This window comes from Agelaius tricolor, unplaced genomic scaffold (assembly GCF_023055355.1).
Source record: "Agelaius tricolor isolate 1412-34295 unplaced genomic scaffold, bAgeTri1.0.p SCAF_1, whole genome shotgun sequence".
Taxonomy (NCBI): domain Eukaryota; kingdom Metazoa; phylum Chordata; class Aves; order Passeriformes; family Icteridae; genus Agelaius; species Agelaius tricolor.
This window is the reverse complement of record NW_027269261.1, coordinates 56,808,338-56,823,578: the sequence shown is the minus strand read 5'-3', so window position 1 is coordinate 56,823,578 and position 15,241 is coordinate 56,808,338. Positions and strand designations below refer to the sequence as shown.

General features: G+C 38.5%; 1 protein-coding gene across 4 annotated transcripts in view; it reads left to right on the top strand.

The window, feature by feature from the left end:
• Nucleotides 1-15,241, top strand: part of ARMT1 (acidic residue methyltransferase 1) — a 47,707-nt gene that overhangs the window by 256 nt on the left and 32,210 nt on the right. Inside the window, exons 1-5 of one of the 4 annotated variants that reach the window (XM_071435544.1) lie at nucleotides 69-1,000; nucleotides 1,318-1,423; nucleotides 1,956-2,197; nucleotides 3,649-3,814; nucleotides 4,832-9,948. In XM_071435544.1, coding sequence (XP_071291645.1) covers nucleotides 903-1,000; nucleotides 1,318-1,423; nucleotides 1,956-2,197; nucleotides 3,649-3,814; nucleotides 4,832-5,599 — 1,380 coding nt within the window. In that variant the 5' untranslated portion in view covers nucleotides 69-902 and the 3' untranslated portion in view covers nucleotides 5,600-9,948. Of the gene's footprint in view, nucleotides 1-68; nucleotides 1,001-1,317; nucleotides 1,424-1,911; nucleotides 2,198-3,648; nucleotides 3,815-4,831; nucleotides 9,949-12,780; nucleotides 12,847-15,241 lie in introns of those variants that run through there. The other 3 variants (XM_071435536.1, XM_071435530.1, XM_071435522.1) reach the window with 3 other exon arrangements.

The window sequence follows — 15,241 nt, the reverse complement described above, 5'->3', positions numbered from 1 at the left end:
CGCTGCCGGGGAGCGGAGGTTTTCGGGCGCCGGGTGGGGCCGGGGGGCGGCTCTTGGCTCGGGGAGGCGGGCGGAGACAGCAGCGCCGGCGGTGGCGGGGCCTGTAGGCGGCGCTGTGGGCGCGGAGCTGCCGCTGCCGTCGTAGTCACCGGTCCGGCCCGGCCGTGAGGGGGGGGTCGGCGGCGGTGCCGGGCTCCCTCCCGCTCGGCTCCGCGGCTCCAACCCGGCGCATAGAAATGTCACAGAAAAAATCGTCCTCCGGGCCGGCGTGCGCTCTCTGTGCCGCTGGCCGCGTTCTGCTTGTTGTCCTCGTACATAAAGAGCGTTTGGAGAAGATGTAAATCAAGTATATAATGGAGACAGCGTTTCTTGTTGATGAGATACGTGATAAAATTCGAGCAGCTATCTGTGCTTTTAGTTTTACATTTCCCAGGTTTTGCATCTGGGTATCTTAGCAGTAGAGGTCGCGTTTTAGCCTAGGATTAAGTGCAATTTTTCGCTGTTATGTCAGGGCCAGTCATATAGCTTTTTCTTCCTTGAAAAGGCTGCTCTTTATAATCTTCTGCAAAAGTAGGCACAAGAACCTGACCAGTTTGAAATATTTTTCGTTTTAGTTTTGGTTTTGGTTTTTTTTGGTTTTTTTTTTTTTTTTTTGCTGTCCACTGCTTTAAGGGCACATCAAGTGACTTTTAATGCAAAATGTTGTGTTATAACCCCAGCTGGCAGCAAAGCACCACATAGCTCAGCGGGGTGGGGAGAAGTGAATGAGAAGGGTAAAAATGAGGAAACTTGGGCATTGAGAGCAGTTTAATAATTGAAATGAGAATAAATCATAATGAAAAGAGCAAAGATGAATAGAACCCGAGAAAACCAAGTAAGGCAAATGAAAGCAATTGCTCACCATGAACTTACTGATGCCTAGGCAGTGGCTCCCTGGCCAACTTTTTCTTCAGGTTTCCACCACTGAGCATGACACCATATGGTCTGGAATAGCCTCTGGGTCAGTTAGGGTCAGCTGTCCTGGCTGTGTCCCCTCCCAACACCCTGTGCACCCTCAGCCTCCTTGCTGGTGGGGTGGGGTGAGGCAGAAAAGGCCTTGGCTCTGTGCAAACCCTACTCAGCAATAAGGAAAACATCCCTGTGTTGTTAGCACTGTCTCCAGCACAAATCTAAAACACAACCCCCATACCAGCTACTGTGAAGAAAATTAACTCTACCCCAGTCCAAATTAGTACGAAGAGCTTGCATTTGTTTTTAAAAATTGAAGCAATTTCATCCTTTGCTGCAATAATAAAATACTGATCCTCTCTTTTTTAGATCCTTTGCATATTTTACGATTAAAGACAGACTTCCCCAGATCCTCACAAAAGTTATTGATACTTTGCATCGACATAAAAATGAATTTTTTGAAGAACATGGTGAGGTAAGAGTAAGGTCCCTATTGCCGTGATGTTTATTCCCCTCTAGCCCTTGAAACCTTTACTCTGCCTTGTTTTTACTGGTGAGGCTTGTTTGTCTCAATCTTTTTGTCTGATTTTAAAAAAAATAATTTCTTTCTAGTAGCTATTTTTTATTAGTTCTGTAACACACCTTTCTGTCTAACCTTTTGCTTCTGATCTGTCACTTATGCAACTGCATCACTTACTTGGGTTTTTGTGTTGATGCAGTGTGTGATAGACAGTAACACCTTCTGAACATGACTGTGTTTCAACACTCTCTTCACCTCTAATTAGCAAAAAGTCCAATCTGAAAAGAAGTTCCATATGGAATTCATTTTAGGATCTTGGATCTGAAATGAGCTTTATGCACCAAAATATATTTCGTTGAATCAAGCTGTGATTTGTCAGGGACTCTCATATGGCAATTAAAACTTTGCACATTCCATGAACAGTTGATCTGTGTCTTTTACAGGAATAAAGGTACAGAATAGGAACTTTTGTTCTCCACTTTTTCAGAAGGGTGTTGAAGCAGAGAAGAGAGCTATATCTTTCCTCTCCAAACTGCGGAATGAGCTGCAAACAGACAAGCCAGTGACCCCTTTGGAAGATGAGTTGCCCGATGCTGTGCTGTGGAACCAATACCTGGACTACCAAAGAAATTTACCAAATGGAAATGGAGAACCAAGTTGGTTTCAGTCCCCTTGGCTGTACGTAGAGTGTTACATGTATAGAAGAATTCATGCAGCATTAGCACAGAAGTAAGTATTTACTGGCTTGGTATATTACTTCACAAAACATTGCTCTTTCCCATTTTTATTTTGGGAAAAAGACAGCTGAGGAGTAAGATAAAGGAAGATCTTAAGCTTTTGCCATACCGCCTTTTCCCCAGCTTACACATCAGATTTAAAATTAATACCTTTACTTATTATATTTAGCAGAATTTGAACCTTGCTTGATGCTTCAGTTTTGGTAGTTGGTCTACATGAAAACTCTTGAGCTTGACTGTACAGTTTGATTTTGCAGACTAATGTAAATTGAGATATGAAAACCATGTAGCATTTCTACATGGTTTGTTGGTCTAGAATTTTCTCTTCAGCATTAAACACAGAATATGAGAGCCACAAATCTGTTGGGTATTCTAACTTGTGTTGCTGCTTGCAATCTGAAGTTACCATTTGAGAATTGTTTATTATAGCAGTAGACCCATCTTAAGCAGCCCCTGTTGTTCATTCTACACCAGCTTCTTAGTTACAGCAGTGCTTGCAGCCCATGTGTTGCATCGAACTTTGGGAGCTGATACTGGTTAAAAATAACTGGGCAGGAAAAACTTGTCGTGCTGGTACCATGGAGATGTGCCAGTACAACGTCATGGGGTAGGAATGAACAGTTTAAGATCCCATTGCTGCCAAAAAAATTCGAAAGCTCCCTGAGTACCGGATTTACCCTTAGTGTTGTGGAGATGCAAACACAATAATGGGACTCAGTTTCCACTAGTATGTTGTGTAATCTGAACTCTTGAACCAAGAGCTTCAAATATGAGGCTGATCCGCTGAATTGCACTTAAAAAGCTGAGCAGACACTTTTCATTTTTAACTTTTAACTTTCTTGATCTCCATTGTTTAGTTGCTCTTAAGCATATGCTTGGATGGAAGTTCAGTCATTTGTTGAAAGGTCATATTGCAAATACATCTCATAATAGGTTGGCCTATAATTTTTATATATTACAACATTGTCATTTGTCATGGTAATTTTCCAGAATCCCAGTAAAGACTTTCATAGGAATAACTTCCTAACTGGATGAGAATTTGGTATGGGAAGTACACTCCAGCACACAGTAACACATTTAAAATCAGGCCAGCTTTTCTTGACTTTAGCTCACTTCTATGTTACAGTTTTAAATCTCTTGTCTGAAGATTGGAGTTCAAAATGCTCACTGTCTGTGCAGTCCCCAGAGTATTTGTGATTGAATACTTGTTCACTTTCAGAATATATTGCTATATAAAGATGCCTTGCATAGCGTCTGTTTTACCAAAATGCAATATTAGGCTGTTACGGAGATATGTGAAAATCCAGTATGACAAATTAGAAGTGGAAAATCTAATTAAGGCCTGTAGTACAGTCTAAAGAGGCTGACCTTTGAGCTTCCTTTGCATGTGCTGTAATGAAGAATGTGGGAAGTATGTCAACATATTTGTTCTTCTCTTTTTAGCCCACCTATTGACAACTTTGACGTATTTAAGGAAGGAAAGGCTCAAAATTTCTTTGAATCCCAAGAAGCTATTATTGCCTTATGCACTTACTTTCAGGAACTTCTTAAGAACATCAAGGATCTAGATGAAAAGCAACTTCAGGAGGAACTTTTTAAGCTATTGCAGGTAAACTGATAGTGCTTACCACAAGAATTGAAAATATCTCTCCTATGACACAAACAAGAATTTGAGGTTATAAAGAATTTGAACTTCATATGAGAATTAAAATATAGATCTTTTGTTTGTAAAAATGTGATGAAGTCCTGATAGCCCTACTTTTACTACTATTATACCCTACTACTATTGCTGCTATTCTGAAAATATTTATATTTTGGGTACTTGTGTTAAATTCAATGCTTTTTAATTCACTGCTGGTCTTCATTGTGTATATGAAAACCCAGCAATTCTTCCTTCAAAACCAGTATCTCTTAAACATTTTAAGTCAAATTCCAGATGACCTTTTTGATATTTACCTATTATTTCTTAAAACAGTTAATTTTAGTTGTCAATTTAAATGTTTTTTGACTTCTTTGGAGGAAAAATTAGAAGTCAGTCTGGGTCAGAAGTCGTTTAAAAGCTTTTTTACAGCATTATTCTTGGAATACAGTGCCTTTGGGTAGAAACCCTAAAGTATGGTAGGATTACATATAAGTCCAGTAGCTGGCAACAGTGTACTCCAAGTATTTGATGAATCTTCACAAAGGGCCCATTAATGAGTGCTTAAAATACATATATCTAAAATAATTATTTGGCTGCATGCAATAAAAAATAAATCTGCTTTTTTTTATTCCTTTTCCTGTGTTACCGCTGATATTTTTTGGAATTGCAGTATGGAGAATATTTCTGTTTTGAGCTTTGTGATCAATGTGTTTATGTTGATCTAAATCTTCCATCTTTGTCACTTTTGATGCTTGTATAAATACAGACCTTTGTTTGGTTTCTTCCACAAAATCTTGTCTATGTTGAGATACCTGTACAAGAAGTTGAGTTTTATTAAAGCTTGGAAGAATATTTGGAGTTAGAGCCTTTATTACCTAAAACAAAAACAAGGAAACAAAATCTTTAGTGTATGTGAAGTTGAGAATGTAACTACAGTGAGACTTAGTAATTTTTTCTTTTTCTTATTTTTCTTTTTCCTTCTAGGTGTCATTGTGGGGCAATAAGTGTGACCTTTCTTTTTCAGCTGGTGAAGACAGCTCTCAGAAATCTAGTCCTTTGCAATCCCTGGAAAACATGGTACCTTACATCTTAGTGAATGATATGGAAAAAGTTTGGTCACTACTTGTAAATGCCAAAAAAAATAGAACAGAAAGAAGTAATGTTAGACTTGACATAATCCTGGATAATGCTGGATTTGAACTTGTAAGTGATCTTGTGTTGGCTGATTTCTTGTTGTCGTCAAAGCTAGCTGATGAAGTCTATTTTCATGGAAAAAGTATTCCATGGTATGTATCAGATACCACAAAACATGATTTTAACTGGACTATTAAACAACTGGGGTCAGCTAATCATATGTGGATGTCTAGATGTGGGGTAAACTGGGAGGGCAATTTGAAAAAGGGAGTTTGGGTTTTCTGTGACCACATGTTTTGGACTTTACCACATGATTTTTCCAATATGAGTGAAGTTGCTCCTGACTTGTATGCTGAGCTACAGAAGTCAAACTTGCTTCTCTTCAAAGGTGATCTAAACTATAGAAAATTGACAGGAGATAGAAAATGGGAATACAGTGTCCCGTTTCATCAAGCCTTGAATAAGTTTCATCCTGCGCCTCTCTGTAGTTTGAGAACATTGAAATGTGACACTCAGGTTGGCCTGAAACCTGGACAAGGTGAGCAAATTCAGGCTTCTGAACCTGAGTGGATGGTAAGTGGAAAATATGGGGTAATTCAGTTTGATGCTGGTCTCTAGTTAAATGATTTGTAATATTCTGAAAGAGACATTAAGTCCGACTTCAACTGTTTTCTCTGTTCCATGCTTTGCTTCGGTAAAGATTCTCTTTTGTTTGCACTTTTTCATCCCAAGTGATTTGTTGGTTTTGTCCTGTGGAAGACTTTAATGTTGTGCAAATATTTACAAACGGTCTTTGTATACATAATTCAATCTGCATTTCAATACAGAAATTTTGTTTTCCTATTGTCCAAAGTTAGCAGATCTTTAAGATGAATGTTTAGTTGTCCATAATATTTTTTCTTCATCAGTGAGTATGAGTTTAATGAGTGAAAGCTTTACAAGTAAAAAATTTGCTTCAGAAACAATTTCCCCAGTGCCACTTTAGCATGAATTTACTTATTTTGGAATAATTTGTGCTCCATGTAATTTCATGCATTGCATGAAAGCTAGAATTTTAGAGAATTCAGAAGTTAATTACAGACAGATTCTTTTGATGTTTTGAGGATAGTTTGCATTACATTAAGGAATAAGTTACTGGGTAGCAGCTTGTAAACATTCATGTAGAATTGAAAATTTAATTTCAATCTTAAAGCACAAGTGAATGTTGCTAGCCAGTTTGCCTGTGGGAGAGTTGTCCCATCTGGTAGGAAGAGTAGTGGGAGAAAGGACAATCTCATTTTAAGAATATTGAAGATACTGTTTATTTACAAAGCTCTACCAAAAAGAAAGCACAGAGAAAAGCCTCTCCAAACAAAAAAATAATAATGAAACCCAAGCAGTTGCATTAACTGGACTTTAGATTTAATGCAGACTTGATCTGCAGGTGGCCTGTCAGCAGTGTATGTATGAGGTTCAAGCCCTGCTGCTTCCTTCTGTTGTGGTAATTCTCTTAGTTTTCCAAATGTATTTGTTTGGGGGTTTTTGTTTGGCTGGTTGTTTTTTAAGAAGGATGCCTTAATTTTTAGGGAGGATACACAACCCCATTTGCACTGAGGAGTACAGGGTAGAGAAGCATATGCCATACAGGTTCCTGTTAACTGGAGTTGTTAGGTGCTCATTTCTACTCTTCTACTCTGGTCTCAAAAGCTGCTGCTTGTTATGTTCATAGAACAAAGATCTGTACAGTGGATAAATATGTTGCAAATGCTGATGACTTTGATCATTTGTGTTTATTTTCTTCCTAAATATGAAAGAGTATTTTAAGGTTCCAAGGTCAAGTATTCAAAAACAAAGATGCAAGGAATTTCATGAGGCAGTTGTAGGGAGGGTTATAATTTTGAGGCCTGGGTTTACTGCTCTTATCTCCTTTGTGTCTTTGACTTAGTACTCCTACAGTACTCCTCCAGGGTGAATTAATCCTCATCCTTAGGCACCTGATTGAACTGCAGAAATGAAAAATCTAGTCAAGAAGGCTGAAGGTCAGACTGCTGAAGGTTTCTGACTGGAGAGAGGTCAACAGCACTCCAGCTTTAGTGCTTTGATCAAATATGTAAACGACAGGATGAGTCTGTGCACTGGAGCCTCAGTGTCTCATCTTTGAAAATGCTGTTAGCTTGTTTGAAATGCATTTTGAAGCAACAACTTTGGGTCAAGAACAGAGAGATGGAAGTTGTGGAATATGTGGAATGAGAACATCATACCTTGCTCAGAGAGCAACTGGGGACGGAATATGCTTTGCCTGTGGTCAGATTGTTTGTAAAGTGCTGACTTAATTTGCTGGAGAGGTGTAAGGGAATATAATGAACAAGAAGAGAAAAAAGTCACTGTTGAGGCCACCCTTGACAAATAGATTTGCCTCTTACACAATCCTTACGCATGCTGAGAAACTTGATTTAGTTTTTTACTGGTTGTTACTGTGTCCCTGTGCCCAGGTTGCTTTCATGCTGTTACTTCTGGGAACTCACAATGCAGATTGGGGTAAATTAATAATATGAATTAATAACAAATACAGTCCTACAAAATCCAAAATCAATTAGGAGATGCAGTCGTGTTTGCTCAGTATTACCGAGTCATGAAAATTACTACAAGACATGTAATTCCTAGCTTAGCATATGAAAGCTAATGTATGACATGATGTCATACTGAAAAAAAATCTCTCTATTCTCCTGTTGATTAAAAGTGCACTTTACATCTTTTGCCCCTCTCAAAGAGAAGTTTATGTGGTAATACAGTGTGACTATGTGGCTGTGCAAGGAATGTACAGCCATAACTTCCAAATGCTTGACTTCTATAGCTGTAATTGCAAAGTGCTATCTCTAGGCAGAACTAAATATGCAGCATACTTTTATGTTTGTTGGTTAGCTATATTTTTGTAAAAGTTTGATTGATTGTATGAAAAAAAGAAAAAATAACATCAGTATTGCTGAAATGCAGCGTTACAGTCTCCCATGACACAACAAAGTGTAGAAGACATATTCCAGTGAGGCACAGTGCTTTTCTGATGGGTTTGCCACAGTTTACTTAAAAATAGGAAACTCTTTTGTAGTTATTCAGTGTTAATTACCTTTTGTAATACAGCTTCATGAAATGCCAACGTGAACCTATTGGATTTAGGTGGAATTTAAAAACATAACCTGAAGCATGTGTTAGAAAACTAGCATGTGCTGTAATATAACTTTTTTTTTTACTTGAAAGTTCCTTCTATACATCTGTGTTACAACTGATTGCCCAAAATGCTTCTACAGCATAACTCAGGAGCTACTGATTTGTACATTCAAATTTTTGAGATTTTCATTTCATATGCCATTTGAATATTTATGGCAAAAGCCAAAGGCATTTTCAGTAATTCTGAGGACCACAACAAAAAAATGTTTTTTACTTTTTATTTTTGTCTTTTAACTTTTGAGCAACTGTATTTGTAAGTCAGTTTTTGATGATGACTTTCATTGTTGAGGAAATAGGAGGAAGATAATGCCACAGGCACAGTGAAAAGCAGTACACACATCTGTCTGAATACTTGGTAAGTTATCCTGTAAGACATCTACAATAATTTCTTATGTATATAAGGTTTCTTAAAATAAATTGCTTGATGTGGAAAATAAGTTGATTGTATGAGTAGAAGACTGTAAGAATATTGAAATAAATTATATAATTTTGTGCAAGTCAGACATTGTTATACTATTTCAGTGGCTGGGGAAACCAATTTAAAGTAATTCAGGTCTTAGTTCCTGAATTTTTTTCTTAGGAAATGGATCTTATGCATAAACCTCTAAAGTGTATTTATTCAATGAGGTTTTGAAAGATACAGATGCAAGAGATAGGTATCATAAAACATACTTCTTTAACAAGACAGGACAATAATAAGGAATTTTCTAATTTTTATGCTACTTGTACTCCTGTTAAAATTTCAAAACCTTAAAAATGATTGCGTATCTCTTCAATGTATCTGGTACTTACTTACTAAGGTTGGTGCAGCAAATGATGTCATTTCCAAAGTCACTTCTAGAACTGATAGATGCTTCATGTATTCCAGTAAAAATGGAAATATTTTGGTGTTACTCGTACTGTAACTAAAATATTTCCAAAACACTTTGGTTTACACACTTTGTTGATGTCCCATAAACCCTAACTGTTGTTGTTGAAACAGTTTCTTTAAAGTTGTGTTATTTGCATTCATGGTTACAGCTTGTTCTATGTGAACATTTATCTCCTGTGCTGTCAAACAGCATAGGAAAAAAGTTTACTCTGTTGCATGAAAATTACTCTATGAAATGGTTTTAATCTAAAAAGAAACCCTTAATTGTGTCTAAAATAAAAATTCCAAAATGGAATCTTGTACAGAACTATTGGTTTTTTTTCACTAAAGTTTGTTTGCTTACCAGCTTTCTGTTTACCCAAAATTACAGAACAAAAGCTTATAATTATTTTTATTTAAAGCAAAATGTAAGTTGAAATTCACCTAACACTTATCTAAGGATTTTAAAATAAAACTGAGAATGTGCTGGTTAAAGTGGTCCTTTTCTTTCTTTTTCATGTGCTAGTGGCAGAACACATGTGAGGGAAAACATCCTATAACATGGACTGTTTATGTTTTCTTGTTTGCTTCTGTTTTGGTTTTTTTTTTTCCTAAAAAAGGTTTTGAAAACTTCTGTACATTTCTATTCTTGCTGATATACTTCTGTTTCTAACAGCCTGAAAATAAAAAGTCCGTTTACATGTGTTTTTACTTGAATTATGAGTTAGTTTATGGATTAATCCACATTCTGCCTCAGCTTTGCAGTTGTGAATTCTTCAGACATGTTGTGAGAAGGATTTTTATTTACAGTGCTTTTGTGAGGTTTAGCTCATCTGACCTTGTTTTCAGTGTGAAAGAAATATAAAATGTCCTCTTACGATAACTTAGAGTGAATAAACATATTCAGTACTTGTGTGCTGCTTCTGTTGTATCACTTTTCAGTAGAGTGACATCATAATAATCTTTCAAACTCCCTGTGAAGAAAAATTTTCATCCTTGTAGAAGTTTATTTTTCCTGGGATTCTGCTTACTTCTTCCAAGTCTAATGAAGTAACAGATTAAAAGCTGAGGTAAGATACATCAAGATATGGGCTTTTTAATTTGCTTTCTTAATGTTAACTAATTGATTGATTGGTCTCACACTACCATGGTAAGGCTGATGCCTTCCAAGTGACTCTTATGAAGGGACTGATTGATGATGCATTTCATGCAGTTGCATTCGGAATAGGTTTCATCTCTTATCTCCCACTTCCCAAAAAAATATCATTAATTGTCATAGGTGAGGAAGTGTGCTGAGTTCTGGTCCTAGATGATTTATATACACATATAATTGTTAATTTTAGTCTAGGACCTATGTAAAAGGCAGAACCATTCAGGAAAAAGGGTTTGGGTCCAGGAGCGCTCCCTCAAGGAACACTCAAGGTGTGTGTGCCCCTGGGCTAAGGTTAGGGAATTAGGAGACAGGTAAATTCCTCCAGACCGAGAAGGGCCTACAACTTGCAGTGAAGAGCCATTTTTCCATGGTTGGTTGTAGTCTTGTTTTCAGGTAATCCTGAGTTAGAGCTACACTTGAGTGCTTTTGTCATGTATTGGATATGCAACTTTGACTTGCCTCCATGATGTTAGATTGGGCCTTGGAAGTTTTGCTGCTGCTTTGCTGGATTGTGATGGAAGCATTAGCAGGAACTACCTTGCTTGGGGCAAATCAGGGAGTTTTCATACATATGTGGAAACCTAAGATCCACATACAGTGGATTTGCAAAGTAGCTGCATGGGTTGAGTTCAGACTTTTCAAGGACTCTGTGTCTGGTTTAAGTTCCTCAAACTGAAAACAACCTAATACATCAGCACCAGCAGCTTTCCCTTACACAGATTCCCACTTCTTTCCCAAGCCTTAGTTCCCCCATATGTGCATTGCACTTTCAAAACTCCCTTTGTCCAGGGGGGAAGTCCAGGGTTGTAAAACCAGGTTATTTCCTTCAGAAGATTGTGGATCCGAGGGACATCATCATGTGACTTTTGGTTTTGAAATTATTTTTACACATCCATTCTCATATAGACACAGAATATCAGCTGGTACATTTTTTAATGTACTGGATGCTGGAATTAGGGTTTCATAACACCCATCAATTTTTGCATCTTTTCTCAACACTGAGCATTTTCATGGAAGGGAAAGTTCGTAGTAATTTTAAAATTATTTTTTCTTTCAAAAATTGGTGTAGCTTTATTAGGTCCTTACATTCAGGAGATTTGTTCAGAAAGGCTGAGAACATCCTTTCCATGTATTTTATGAAACACAACATGAAGAATTTGATTAATGAAAATGACTCCTTGAAATTATTTAGAAGTAAAAATCCCAAATTAACCCTTCCCAAATTATTTCCTGTCCCTGTTAAGGAAAAAGAAACATGAAATTCTTTTGAGAACTCAACTTTTAAATCCTAGCAAACAAGGGTAAAGCATTTTAAAGTGTGAGCATTTTGTAATAAGGTATTTTTTCCTCAGTCAAATGGCTTGAAGAGTGGGTGTTGCACCTGCTCTTTTTCAGTGTTACATGATGTTTTTACTTCATCCTTTTTTTTGTCTCTTTTCTTGTTACTCTTGTTCATCAGAATAAAGTGTGTTCTTTAAAGGGCAAATAACTTCAGAGATGTGTGGTACAGAGCTGTATAAGCACTCCCTCCCCATCACCAAGGGTGTAGAAGCAGCTAAAGTGTAACTCCCGAACCAGCTGTGGCACTGCAGGACTAGAGATGGGGAAGTGTGCTTGAGCACACGCTCAGGAGAGTTCGGACAAAGTTTCACAAGCATTTACTCCTGCATCTGCACGCCACTCCAGTAGTAGGACAGATTAGGCTGTAGTCGAATGCTGGACAAATCCAAGGTGATATTTTTGTTTAAATTTGCAGTGGATAGTAAAACGTGCCAGAATTTCCTCTGGGTGTACGTAAGACTGCCCAGTACAAATCTAACCCATCAAAAATAATAGATTGGGATTGCAGAATGAGGTTACCCTGAAGCAGCATGATCCACACTGGCAAAACCCCCCCTCTGCTTGGGGGTTTCTGTGTCCTCGGCAGCAGCAGTGAAATGGTAGCAGGCACACAGGGACAAGGACAGGAAAAATTAGTACTATCCCTAGTTTCTTTATTTTCTTCTCTGGAAAACACGATTAGGTCAGCATTCCTGAAAAAAGGTAAAGTACTTTTTGACTTTTGAGTACAGAAATGGTGCACAATGGCACTGTCCCCAGAGGCTGATTGAAGCTCACAGGGTCTTCAGAGAAAATGACGTGCAGCTCCCATGCACCCAGAGGTCTAACTTTCTTCTACTGCAACCTTCAGTTCCTCTCTTCCCATTTTTATCCACTTTGTTTGGATGAAAGGTGAGAAGGAAGAGGAGGAGGTGCTCTTTCAGCTGGAGGCAGTTCAGCAGCCGTCAAGGAAGGCTGCTTTTGCGGGGGTGCTGCCTTGGCCGGTTCTGGGGGGAGAAGGAAACCCTGGCTGGGTAAAGGTGCCATCTGCTCTGCTCGCCTCTTCTGACTTTTTATTTTTGAGAGAAAACGTGAGCAAATATTCTCAGCTAAATGTTTATTTGAAGTGAAAACAAACAAACAAACAAAAACAACAAACCCCGGCGTTTCTGTGAGCTTCCCCTTGTGAAGACTGCTCATTTTCAGCCACCGAGCCCTGTTCCTCTTTCCCTAAGCAGGGCCGCCCTCGGTCCTTCCCCCGGGCCGCGTTGCCAGGGGCGCGGCTGTGGCCGGGAGCGGCTCCGGGCCTGGCGGGGGCAGCGGCGCGGCGGAACCGCGGTAACCGGGGACGGGGCGAGGCAGAAAGGGCCGAGAGGGTTGTTGGTCTAAATAGGGCTTGGGGTTGTTTTGGCAGTTCCTCTATTAGGGAATAAAGCCCCCATTTTGGAAATGTGACCCCCTTCCTACCCCCCTTTTTGTCGGTGTTGCTGTAGAGGCTGACACGGGCTGGCTGTAACCACCCTTTGCAAGTCATCTTTGCAACATTCAATTTAATCTCGCCTTTAGACACCATCGCCCCGAAACCCCTTCCCCCACCCCCCCAAAAAAAAACCCCAAACAAACAAACCAAACCCCAAAACAAACAAAAAGCCCCAGCCCCAAAGCAGAGCTCCTGCAGGTGCAGAGCTGTACCCGGTGGTCCGTGCTGGTGCGATGGAAGCCCCATGAACTCCAGCTGATCATTATAGCTTATCTTTGCAGGTTCAAGGCCAGAAAGATTTTTCTTACTAAGTGCTGCAGAAGGGAGTAGCTTTCACAGAGCAGGAATTTATAGTTATCTTAAGAATTTCTTCTTTGCATTTCTTCCTCCTTTGAAAGGGGTTTGCTGGCTTTGATGTGAATTTAAGGGAGACACTAGAGTATATTGCTTGGAGGGATCAAACCCTTGTACTAAAGATATAATAGGAACCTTGTAACAGTTTTGTGTTCCAAAGGATAAACAATTTATTTGTGTGAGCAGTTCATTTAGTTGAACATCAATTTTGTAATGAAGCTGTATTGTTCTGAGACAAAAAAATACAGAATTTTGGTAGTTTGTGGTGGCAAAACCAACCGCCATTATATTAAATACAACTGTTATGGCTCAATTACAAACTTTTTGCTAGCACTGCTTAGCAACAGAGTTGACAGTAACCTGCTCCACATTTTAACCAACCAGAAGTCAAATAGTTTGTGTGTTGATTTTGGGACTCAAAAACACGCTAGAAATTCCATGTTTATAAAATGTAAGCTACAACTGCTAAATCAAGCTACAGCACTAATCAGTTTTTAGTTGTGCATATGCCAATATACTTAAGTATTTCTAAAATATTTTCATTTTGTTGACTGCAGTATAGTAGGCGTTATAGGAAAATTACAGCTGTTGGCAGTGCATGATGGTCTGTTTTTTAAATCTACCATTTAAGTAGTTCTGTTACAGAAGTTATTTAACTCTATTTAGCATTGATAAAGTAAAAACAGTAGAACAATTTGTTTGCACAAATCCCTGTATAAGCACTTAATCTTGTCTTAGCAATTACCTTTTTTATTGTTTAGGGAATAAACACAGCAGCTCCTTGTTAATCATTTTGGAAAAGCTGTGAGAGAAAGTGTCAGGGGAGTTCCAAATTCCTTAATTTGTCCATACAGACAAAGGATGAAGTCAACCAGAAAGCATGTTAAGTAATGTTTATAGTAGGTGATGTATCTCTCTAATTGCCTTCAGATGATTGTTGTCTTTCATCACATTAAATACATTTATTATATTTAGATGCAAAGTCACCTCATTCTAAGAGAAAAACACAAGATGGAAATGCTTTAACTGCTTCTTGTAGTAGTAGCAGCAGGTAAGACTAAAATTTTGCTTGTAATGGAGCTCTCATTTGGGCCCATTAATCAAGCTCGAAATTGGCCTCTTTGAGGCCAATGAACAGCAGGAGTGATTTTTATCTTTTCAGTAATACCTTTCAATGATTACTGCAAGGGGAGGAGGGTAGAGCTGAGCAGTACCCTTCTGAAAGGAATTTAGAAAATCTCTTTGGTAATTTATTTGAGCTGCTGAAAACACTTAAGTTAGTTTTACATGTTTCTGGAAGATTACATTAACACTAATGCAGAAAAACTCCATTGGTATATAACAATAAGAAAAAAATGCTGCAGACAGTGAGTTGGCCTAGTTACAAGAAGGAATCAACAAGAGGAAATAGGACTTTACTGAGTGGGTAGTAATCAAAAGTGTTTGGGTGTTTCTCGCGTTTTATAATGTTCAAGCAAGACAGATCTGAAATAGTTATGAAATATTACTTGCAAATTTTGATTTCTATTAATATATAATTTTGAGATCCCTGATAGGCAAATTGGGCAAAGTATTATCTATAAAGAAGCCCCAGAATATACATACAAGACAGTTAACTTGTGAACCCATTTTTTCCCACCCCCTTAAAGTCACTCCAGTCAGGGAGTTGGCCTATTCCAGCTAACCAGTGACAGGACAAGAGGACACAGTCTTTAGCTGTGCCAGGGGAGATTTTAGGTTGGGCATTGAAAGGAATTCCTTTACAGAAAGGATGGTTAGACATTGGAATGGACTGCCCAGGGAGGCGGTGGAGTCACCATCCCTGGACATGTTTAAGGAAAGACTGGACATGACACCCAGTGCCGTGATCTGTTTGACATGGCGGTGTTTGGTCACAGG